Genomic DNA, 11,458 nt, shown 5'->3' on the forward strand with positions numbered 1-11,458 from the left:
GAGCTCCCTCGTCTCTCGGCTGCGGTCTGGGCGGCCTGCAGCCACACGTCAACCCCGGCGGAGGTCCGATGTACCAGCAGCAGGTCCACCAGGGCATGCAGCCGGGCGTGTCCCACCCAGCCTACCAGGGGCCGCAGCACTTCTCTGACAACCCACCGTACGCCGACGGCAGCAACGCCAACGCCGGCTCCATGGCCTGCCTCTACCAGAACTACCAGGTGTGCATTCACGTCACGTTTCCAACATTTAGCGTTTCGTTTCACCAAAAAAAACGCGTCTCGTCATGTTGTTGTTGTTGTTGTTGTTGTTGTTTCCACAGCAGGGGATGTTGTCGCACCCACAGCCCCAGAGCGAGGGGCCTCCAGCGGGCCCCGACAGAGGCCCAGAGTCGGTGGACGCCATCTACAGAGCCGTGGTGGACGCCGCCAGTAAGGGCATGCATGTTACCATAACCACCACGGTGAGCGGGACCACGCAGGCGAGTCCGGTGCCCGCCCTCAGCGCCATGAGTGCCTTCACTGCCTCTATAGGGGAGCCGGTCAGCCTCCCGAAAGCAGTTAGCACAGTCCTGCACGGGCACCCGGAGGGGGAGGCGTTACCGCCGCAGTCCAGAGCGCGGCAGGTGAGGCCGGGACGGGCTCAGAAGAACATGGATCCGGGGAAGAGAACTCCAGACGGCCACGAGGCCAACGACTACTTCCGTTCTCCGGGCTGCGGGACTCCCAGAGGGCAGTGGGACGGGGAGCACGGAGGCGGCTTCGACACTCACAGCAACAACAGCAGCGCCTGGGGAGGCGAGGAGTTCCTGGAGTGCTCCACCCACGTGAGGAGTAGCCCCTGCATGGAGCGGCCCGTCGGCCTGGCGCCCGGCGACGGCCCCGTCGACCACGCTCTGGCCATGGCTCACGACAAGGCGTTTCTGGACGACGGCTACCGCTTCAACAACTGCAGCCGGACGCCAGCGAACTACAAGGAGCGTCTGGAGCAAACGGTGGAGCGCTGCGCCCACATCAACGGCGCCACGCCTCACTTTAACACCCGGGGTTACGGAGAAGTCCTGGGGCCCCCGCGGCAGGAGCTGACGGGGGACGACCAGTCTCCGAGCTCCTCCACCAGCCTGGAGGGCCCGCTGGCCACCGCCAAAGACTACAGCCACTACAACGGACACTTCAACGGTATGGCGCCCAGCCCCTCGGACACAAAGAGCCTGAGCAGCGAGGAGGACCTGCGGCAGCCGGACTCGCCCTCCTCAGAGCTGCTTCACTACCGGTCCAGGACTTTCAACGTGGGGGAGCTGGTCTGGAGCCAGCTGAAGGGCTTCCCGCCTTGGCCTGCCAAGCTGGCCGGGGACGAACAAGTGCACAGCGCCGCTATGCAGCTGCGGGAGCAGGCCAAGGTGAGGAACCCGTCTGTGACCACCTGTCAGTGTTTTACCAGCCAGACGAGCTGATTTCAGAGCAGAAATGTTCCCTGTAAAAACCGTATTAAAGGTTTTGTAGAGTCCAGCAGATTATTCCTGCCAGAAAGTGAAGTTGAAGGAATAAATTGTTTGACTGTAACCGAGTTTTCCCCAGCTGGAAACCTCCGAAGGAAAGAAGCGAGCGTTCCTGTCCACCGGATGGACTGACACCGTCTTACTGCCGACGACTGTACAGTGCAACAACTTCACCATCTGTCGGTGGTTGGAGGGAAATTCTGCTCTTGAATGCACTCTGTTTTGTTTTGTCTCCATCAGGTAGAACCAGAGAAGCTAAAAACACTAACGCACGACTTAGAGGCACTTGACCGAGCCGCCAAAAGAGGCCTGAAGTAAGTAAACCCGCCCGCCTTCTTGTTGTTTCTATGAACTCAAGAGGTTTATTCTAAAGATCAGCTGAACGTTTACAGTAAAGCTCAAACAATGTGACACGTAAATGTCGTCCAACAGACCGGGGAAACTGAATAATCACCTGGAAGCTGCTATCCACGAGGCCATGAGCGAGCTGGATAAGATGTCGGGCACAGTGAGTATTTACACACACACACACAGTGTCGCTTTTAACTAACCCACCCGCCTGTCAGCCGTCGGCGTAACGCTTCTGTCCGTCTGCCGTCAGATCCCGTCGAGGGATCGTCAGGTGAAGCTCCCCAAGCCCAAGAGGAGGAAGATATCCAGATAACATTGAATGTGTCGGCCGCAGAACGTCCTCAAAGCCTTCGGAGACTTCGTCCGTTCCGCCTTGATGCGATCTGAGCTCTCTAACAGGTGCTACACGTGGACTTTCAGTGGTACATCAACTTGACTTAACGACTGACCACAGAAGGTGCTGGAGATTCACCAACACAGTTTTAACTGTAGGAAAAAAATAACGAAAAGGAAAAAAAATGGAGAAAAACGTCAAAAACAGTTGCAATTTGTCTACAGCTCACTGAATTAACTATTTTTTTCTAGTATAAGATAGTAAAACAAACAAAAAAAAAAAAAGCTACAAGCATTACCTTACATATTTAAGAAAAATAGACAGTCCAAATATTTCTGATACATTTTCAATATGTATATAGATAATCCTGAAATTTCATGCTATTAAGAATTGTATGTAAATATTGTACAATGTCATGTACAAGCATACCTAATGCACATTTTATCTTTTATTGTACAAAAACAAAGCAGAAGTGTACCAATGTCTTGGTTTCTATTCAGAAATGCGGTTGCATACGGCCGCATGCATAGATTAAATAAGAATACAGCCTAAAGCTTTTATATGAGGAACTGTAAGACGTGCTGTTTTTCTGTTTGTTTTGTTTCTGTTTTTGTTTGTAAGGGAACAGCAGTGGAATATGCATGAGTATATGAGTTCTCCATTATGAAAGTCAACTTCAAACCAGTGTTCATTTGTATTGGGGAGGGGGCGGGGGGACCAGAATGAACTTTACCAGCAGAAAGTAACGAGTAATCTTCATCAAAACCACCACATTTTGGAGAATCAGTGTCCGTCGTTGCTTTCCTGCCGTGTTTTTGAAAGAAAAATCCACCTTCAGGCACTTTTGTGTCGTAATAATTTGCAGTTTTGGGTGAATATTTCCCAGAAAGACTTCGACCGTCAGTCAAACGACAGCAGAAGAACTCTTTTAACCTTCAGATCCCTTTGAAGTTTGCGTAATATGATCAAAAATAAGCTCACGGCTTCCCGCTGCGTTAAGGATTCCTCCTCTTTGTTACTGTTCAACGTCAGTATTAAATGTTTTTAAAACACGGCCCCCTCTCTCACAAACACTAAACGCCACGCCGGGCTCCCACAATGCAACAGAAACCAGTACAAAGAGTGTTTGGGTGGATTTCTCCTTCAACTACAACCAGAATAGGCTGCACTGACGAGTTCTGTCCTCTGCCTGTTGTGATCATGTTCTCGTGCTCGTTTTGTACAGTGATGTTAGACGTTTTGGACTATAGCTTTAGGTAGAGTAACCGACCTCAGAGGCGCAGTCTAGATTATCAAGAGGAACACTAACTCGGTTTTAAAGAGCGGTGGAAGCATTTCTCATTTAGGGGCCTTGTTTGTTTTTTGTTTGTTTGTTTGTTTTTGCCTTTTTTTGATGTAAATTATTTATGTACAGTACTCCATATTTATTTTAAGCTTTACAAATATGCTAGATGGCAATAATACTACCAAGAGTTGAGAACTCAAGCCTTATATGTGTATATGTATGTTTTTTTTAACCGTGAATAGATCATGTATTCATTAAGGTCGTGTTCCCTTTTATTTAAAAAGTGAGCATTGCAGATAACACTTCTCTTTTTTACAGCGAGGCTTTCTGATCGACTTATTTTTGTTACACGTTGTGTCGTGGATTTCTTGGTTAAAGGAAACCTACAGGACCACACTATTTATGAATATGCACATCTTCAGAAAGCGTTTGTGTCGGGAATAAATGCAGTTTTAACGCCACGAGCTGTGGAAGTTTCAAACACTTGATCAGTCTTAGCTTCACCTCCGAATCAAAACCAACAACAAGCTGAATTAACTCCACATTTATCAAGTGCAATATACCAATTGATGGCAAGGATCAACAGCTCAGCAGCGCTGCATCTCTCGATTGTTTGAGACCTTTTTCTTCGCGTTCACACCTTCGACAGCTCGGGCTGTTCTCAAAAAAAAAAAACCACAAAAAGAAGTTCTTTGGGAACAATATTCATCTTTTTTTCAGATGTCCGAACCTAAGAGCCATGAAGTAGTAATTTATTTGTAGCTTTACCTCTTTTTTTTTCTTCTTTACAAATTTAATTTTAATTTGTAATTCACCCTCAACGAATAAAGTTTTACTAAAAACGCCGCAAATGACTTGAACTTTTCTGCTTTTATAGCAAGAAAGACCCGACAATACACTACTTTATAAAGAGATTATCTTCTTTGTCACTCAGTAAAACGTGGAAACACTACCGTAGATACGTACCTGATGCATAAAGGAGGGGCCTCAAACTACCAACTACAGCCACGTAAACAATTAAATCTTATTTTGTTGATGTGTGCACACTTTGAAGAAGTTGTACTGTATTTTCTGAAGATCTCTCACTAATTTCAAACCTTTTTCTGTTTTCTTTTGCTGTGTGCTCACTGAAAAAACTCAAGGACATTTTGAAAATAAAAAAAGTCCCTAAACTTGTAGCAACGTCAAACAATATCAGTATTTAAAGGTGAATATGAGACTTTATAGGAGCGTCCTTCCACATCCAACCACATTTCCAAAAGATTTCGAGTTCGGGCAAATGTTGAAGAAAATGTTGAAGAAAATGTTCCCGCCTTTTTTCAGCGCACACTTTTTTAAAAACCTCCGAAACGTTCGGCGTCGAGAAAACACGAGCTCTTTTTTTATTTTAATTATTTTTTGGTAAAGTTCATTCTGCCTCTTCCTCCCAAAACGCCCCCTCGTTTTTTTTGTGCAATGACATGCAGGAACCCGGTCTCAGGTTGGGAACCCATGTGTTATGAATCTGTTCTATCAGTTTCATGTTATTTGTGGTCAAGAGTTCAAAGCATTTTTGTGTTTGAGGTGATCTGTGCAGTCTATTTTCTCCTCCTCCCGCCTGTGATTGTGTGCCTGTGTGTGTGTGAGTTTTTGAGGTGAGTGTGATTGTTTCTGCTTTCTGAATCTAATTTCCCTCTTTTCCTCTTCCACCCTTTTTAGTTGTCAGTATTTTATTTTTTCAACTTGTAATTAAGTATATATTTTCTCACTAATATATACTTGACAAAAAATAGACTTGCGTGAAGTATGATGTGCACTTGATTTCTCGTTTCTTTTTTTCTTTTCGCATTAATGTGGGTTAGGGATAGTTTGTCAGAGTCCATTATTTTGAGATTGTTTGGACTTTTTTTAATGGTTTGATGTAAGCAGCATTTTTTTTTTGTAAATATTGTGAAACATTACAGGTCATGCAGTGATGTAACATTTTGGGCAATGTTGCACAGATGTTTAAGATATTAAAAACATGGTCACTCTTACTTGAATAACTCCCTGTGTAACGTGTGTTTATGCTCCCTCGTTCTTGTTTCCTCCTCGTGTTTCTCACTTTAGTATTTATTCTACATTTTAAAAAGTTGGTTTATTTGAGTTATAAATCTGAGTTAAAGACGTGAACGTCTTAAAGTCTGTTTCTTGTTGCACACTGACCTCTAGTGGGCAGATAGGAGAGCACACAGCATCCTCAACCTGGGAATGGAGAGAATAAAAGGACGACATAATGTTTGGAAAGGTGATACAGATATTATTCACTGTAGATTCTGAATTGTGAAGTTTTTCATAAAACTTAAATAAGCTCAGACTCTCTCTGATGCTGGAAACAAAAGCCTGAATTTCCTATAAAATAAAATAATAGAAATGTATATTTTAAATCCAATAAAAAGATACACTTTGTCCAAAATGAATGTTTCACTCTGCTGATGAAGGTCGTGTGAGAACAGGCACACACTCCTGACTCTGTGTGTGTGTGTGTGTGTGTGTGTGAGCCATTAAACAGGACACAAGCAGCTTTTTGACAGTTTAAAACGAGTTATTTATGAATGCAGTTGTTATAATAAGAAATTATATCATCCTAATCAACTAATTCAACCGCTCATTGCTGTTTGTACCTGATACCTCGCCTTAAAAAGCTGCTATACACCAAAGTAGTGTTGAACCAGTGAATATTCTTTTACTTTTCACAATAAAAGTCATCTTAATGTCAGTTATTTGGAATAATGTAGTTTTATATTGAGTGTATAATTATGAATCTATAATAAAACATTATTATTTGTCAGTTTATGTTGTATTGATCGTGTGAAACAGGAGTATTAAGCAGTTTATCAGAAGGAGGATTCATCAGTAATGAATGCAGGGGTTTCTGTGCGCGTGCACGCGAGCAGCAGCTCAGCGATGGTGCTGATGCAGGGCACGGGCGCGCGCCGCAGCATCGTGCCGGGAGCGCGCATTTCTTGCAAGTCAGGACGATGCGGTTTGTCTCTGCGCATCCTCTCCGGGCTCTCTCTCTCCGCACACCGGGCAGCACCCTCCGAGTCTCCCCCCGCCGCTGAGGAACACACACATCGGTCCAACCGTGTGCTCGACTGTCGGTGCCCCCCCCCAACCCCACTCCCACCCCCGCACACCGACGTCTGAGCTCCGCACCGGCACGCAGCGCTGCGGTTGATCCGGTTTGGCCATGGCGCAGCCGAAGGCGCAGCCGAAGAGTCCCGGAGATATTCGGCTCGGATGAAGGACGCGTTGCGCATCGGACGTCCCTAAACTTTCCTGCGTGGATAAAACGCGGAAACCCCGACGCCTCACCCCCCCGGGAACCGGTTTGGTTGCCAATAATGGTTTGAGTCTCTGTTTTAGTCCATCCTGAACTCTCACTCGGCCCGGGACGCAGGGACGCTCATCAAGGCCGCGCTGGTGATCCCCGAACCTCACTTTGGGCACCACCCTTGCTTACAATAGACCGCTCCATCGGCTGTCTCCCGGCCTGCTGTGCGCTCCTTCCCCGCAGTGTTTGGTGAACAGTGCCAGCAGCAGACATGATGGATGCGTCGGAGTGCGGGGTGAGAGTGATGTGTCGCTTCAGGCCGCTGAACGAGGCCGAAATCAACCGAGGAGACAAATACATCCCCAAATTCAAAGACGACGACACCGTGGTCATAACGGCAAGTCTGTCCTCTCCTTGTTGTTGTTGTTGTTGTTGATGATGTCTGTGTGGAGCTGAGAACACAAACACTGCAGTGTTTAGAGGAAGAAAGTCACCTGAAGCTCTGCAGGCAGGCTCTGGTGCCAAGTGCGCAGTGAGCCTGTACAGAACATCCGATGGCACATAAAGCTCCACACAGCTGATATAAAGGATGAAACTACAGGCAGTCAGTGGTAAAGTTAAACAAATAAAAACAGAATATAACACAAACTCTGCTTAATGTAGCTGCTGCAGGACAGGCTGCTACTAGTAATGCATTATTTATAATAGATTAATAATAATAATCATATAAAACTGTCCAGAGACAAACAATAACATGGAGATTGGTATGTGTTTACATATATTATAGAAACACACGAGTCTAGAATATACTTTGTATTAAATACCATCATATTATAGGGAGATAAACAGCACAAAGGATTAAAAAAGGACGTTTATTTCAGATTTAAGTCGTTCTTTACGAGCCAATCAGGAGCCAGCTCAGCTGTGATGCGTTTCCTGTGATGATGATATAAACATTTAGTAAAAAAAAACCTTAAAATTAAACTTTAACACCGTCATAAACGTGTGTGCGGGAGAAAAAGAGAAAATATATTAAAACAGGAGGTCAGGGGTCAGAGGTTACACTTACACTGACTCACCATTATGAAATGTGCTGATTCAGCAGCGTCAATACTGTGTTTAACCACACAGATATGAGGCCACTTGCTTTAGAGCATCTTTTAGGCCTTGTGTTTGTTTTCTACACTGTGGAATTTCAGGTGGGTGGAGCTAACCCGGATAGCTTAACACTGTGGGTGACACAGTTTCTCCAAAATATGGAGAAAGCAGTCCGAAAAAGTCTTTATATACAGGGAGTAATGCTTCATTCTAGTCCAGCATAATAATTACATCTGAAAAAAACAAGAAAAGCAAAGTCATGGCATAAAAATAGAAGTCCTCGGTCGGGCTCAGCACCTAAAATCTGCATAATGTTCTGTACAGTTGACCATCAGCGGCCTGCACCTCCTGCATTATTCATTCAGCTGCATTATCGCCCAGAAACACAAACTGCTCGTCACCGCCTCGTGCCATCAATCAAACTGCAGAAACAGATTACTGAGCCGCCCAACTGTGTCCGTGCACTCCGATACTGTTCGTGTCAGTGGTTTCTCTGCTTTATCTCTAGTTCAGAGAGAGCCAGAGTGCTGCTGCTGCTGCTGCTGCCTCCAAGTGCTGAGAGCGGCTTTTCACAGCAATGAGGCTTTTACCCCCTGAGAGACAGAGTCAGTGGTTTGGACAAGGGCAGCAGGAGTGATGGATGGTCACACCCGAAGGTCCTGGAAGCTACTGGAGCATTCACAGCGACAGGACGTCCAATTTTACAACACCGTAGAGATAGAAACAAGCATCTTATATTGTCTGAACATGAGAAAGTTTCAGATCCTGCATGCAGGATTTGTTTAAACAAATGTAGAACATGACACATGCAGCTTTAATTCATATACTTTGTTGAATTAGAATAAAACAGAGTAGATATACACCAAACAAATGCATCCAATCTACCATCTTTTAATTGATTGATTGATTTTTAGATAATCCTGGCAGCTTGTTTCATTATTTTTCTCTTGATAAACATCGACAGAACTGCTTTTAATGAATCAATACAGAAAGAAACTTTTTCCAAAACACGTTTGCTTTTGTCACATTGATGTCCTGCACTTTAACGAGTCCTTAAGTCGTATTCAAGTCAAAACACCAGGAATAATCATTATTTCTCTTCCACATTTGCACAAGTGGAGAAATAATGTGATGTTTTCTCAAAGTGGTGCAAAGGTTCGCCCCATCCTGCTTTGTTTCAGGATGCGGGTCCTTTATTTGTATGCTTTGTATGTGATGTACTGCAGTCTCTAATGTGTCCTGTGTTGGTTTGAAACAGAATAAACCCTACGCGTTCGACCGCGTGCTGCCTCCCAACACGTCACAGGAGCAAGTGTACGACCAGTGTGCCAAACAGATAGTGAAAGGTACGAATGTCGTTCTGTAACCGTGGTCTGTTGTGTATCTGTATGCACTGCACACACACACACACTTCATCTGTCCTCCAGAGAAGAGAAACATCACTGCTGCTGTCGTCTGTGTCGTTTGAGCTGCTTGATGTTGGTTATTTAACAGATTTTAGATTAGAAATAGCAGTAGTAGTGATGGTAGAAGTCAGAGCTGTAGATTAGAGATATCCTGGGAGACACAGACGTTTGATGAGGTACAGGTAGGATCCTAAATTAAGCTGTCTCAGTTTCAGTAGGAAACATAACTTTGACAGGGGGATTGCCTCAGGTTCTGTATCTGTAGTGTTTGCAATTAATAATGTAATAATGTAGTAAGCAACACGTCTGCTTACAGAGAAAACCTGACAAATCCTGAAGTACTTACGATGTTTTGAGGAGACTTTATTCTGAAAATGCTGCTTTCAAAGACTAATAGTTTGTGTTGCTTGTGAAGCTGAAATGTTTACATCCCCAGGTCCTTCACAGCTAAGAAATAAATAAAAGCTGAAAATGGAAATATTGATTTTTACTAATGATGATATTGTTACATGATCAAATTCAGTTGCATATCAGGGACAAATAACTGCTAAATAAAGTGCCTGAATCTGTTTAGTGACATTAATGTTTGACTGCTCTGAAACTTGACTCACTTCAGACCCAACTCTCTGCACCTGAATTCTAAAGCAGAAACATTAGTGTCAGCGTCGCCCTGCCCTGGGAAAATCTCAGAAAATGTAATAAACAGACGGAATATTTTATCATCAGGCCTCTGCATTGAGATGACTCGGTGCCAGCTATGTAACAATCTTTGACTTGGACCTGATTTGAAGACTTGAGGACTTGGTTTGAGGATTTGATACTTGACTTGGACTTTATTTGAGGACTTGTTCTGTGATAGCAGTATTGGCTCTGATAATAAAAGCAATAATTGTATTGGAAGCAACATTAATACTTATAGGGGGAAATAAATACTGTGATATTAATAGCAATAGCATTTATAGGAGTTATTTATACACATTAGATATTTGCTTTTACAAATAATTGTATTTTTCGTGATGTTCCAGATGTGCTGGGCGGTTACAACGGGACCATCTTCGCTTACGGACAGACGTCCTCTGGGAAGACGCACACCATGGAGGTGAGAGACTCATTCAGTCCATTCTACCGCTGACTTTTGACTCTCATCCACCAATCAATAAATCCCACAGTCACTATCTAAAGGCTGCAAGTGACCTTTACTTTGAGCTCCAATCAGAGGATTAGAGCTCAGCAGGCATTGTGTAACAGACTTACCACAAACTCTAAACCCAGTCCTGCTCGTACGCCGGCTGAGATTCAAGGAGTCAAAAAAAAGCGAGATAGCAGACAGCGTCTTGTACCAGGAAGGTTAAACTTCTGCAAACACTGATGCGTTCAAAGACTGTTTTTGTTGTACATTTCGAGTGGAAAAATAATTCTTGGCACAGGCGGACTCTGCAACAGCACTCAAAGGAGATCAGGATTTGGCATCATTGCTTCACTAATCCAAGCAAGACAGCAACCTAAAGCCTCTTTTTAATTCTCTGATGTGATCTGTGAGTGTCTGATGAAAAGAACTCTTTATATGAAGTTTTAATTCCACCTTTGAGCCCTGATTTTGCTCTGAAAACTCCCCTCGAGCAGCTTTCAAAGTTCAGCAAACATTGGAAAGCATTAAAACATCAATATCCGTTGCTGTGTTCAGGGCAAACTGCACGACCCCCAGCTGATGGGAATCATCCCTCGCATCTCCCACGACATCTTTGACCACATCTACTCCATGGACGAGAACCTCGAGTTTCACATCAAGGTAAAAACAACACAAGTTCAAGCCTCAGAAAAACAAACAACTGCAGCAGCTGTAATACTGATTCCTAATTCACCTTTTGGGCCTTGGAAGTCTCAAGTCTCGATCTTGTGTTTTTAACAGTTTAAAAACATAAACCTCCTGTAATTTTACTGGTTTCTAATGATGAATTAAAGATGATATAGTTACCAAATTCAGAAAACTTGTGTGGTTTCATTGGAAATATGTACAAAATGATGGAGTTTGAGTTGTATTGAAGATCTTAACCCACTTCACAGAGTGACAAAGACATTTCTGTGTGTTGCGGACACATTTTTACATGCATAAATAAATTAAATATCCCAAATTTCTTGTAGGTCCCACACAATAAAATCTGCAATTTAGAAAATTAGAACATTTAAGTTATGT

At 43.9% G+C, this 11,458-nt stretch overlaps 2 protein-coding genes across 2 annotated transcripts in view; both read left to right on the forward strand.

Moving 5' to 3' along the window:
• LOC118339877 (methyl-CpG-binding domain protein 5-like) lies at positions 1-5,207 on the forward strand (the record flags this gene model as incomplete). Its single annotated transcript, XM_035677676.1, is given in 5 exon segments — positions 1-218; positions 320-1,396; positions 1,736-1,809; positions 1,928-2,003; positions 2,097-5,207. Coding segments are annotated over 5 exon segments (1,508 nt in total), but the record flags the coding sequence as incomplete, so codon positions are not given.
• Positions 5,208-6,696: 1,489 nt separating this feature from the next.
• Positions 6,697-11,458, forward strand: part of LOC118339680 (kinesin heavy chain-like) — a 20,395-nt gene continuing 15,633 nt past the window's right edge. Inside the window, exons 1-4 of the mRNA XM_035677380.1 lie at positions 6,697-7,157; positions 9,117-9,204; positions 10,290-10,363; positions 10,949-11,053. Of these exons, the coding sequence (XP_035533273.1) occupies positions 7,032-7,157; positions 9,117-9,204; positions 10,290-10,363; positions 10,949-11,053 (393 nt within the window). The 5' untranslated portion in view covers positions 6,697-7,031. The remainder of the gene's footprint in view (positions 7,158-9,116; positions 9,205-10,289; positions 10,364-10,948; positions 11,054-11,458) is intronic.

The sequence above is a fragment of the Morone saxatilis genome, unplaced genomic scaffold, assembly GCF_004916995.1.
Source record: "Morone saxatilis isolate NCDOM2014 unplaced genomic scaffold, NCSU_SB_2.0 Contig6, whole genome shotgun sequence".
Taxonomy (NCBI): Eukaryota; Metazoa; Chordata; class Actinopteri; family Moronidae; genus Morone; species Morone saxatilis.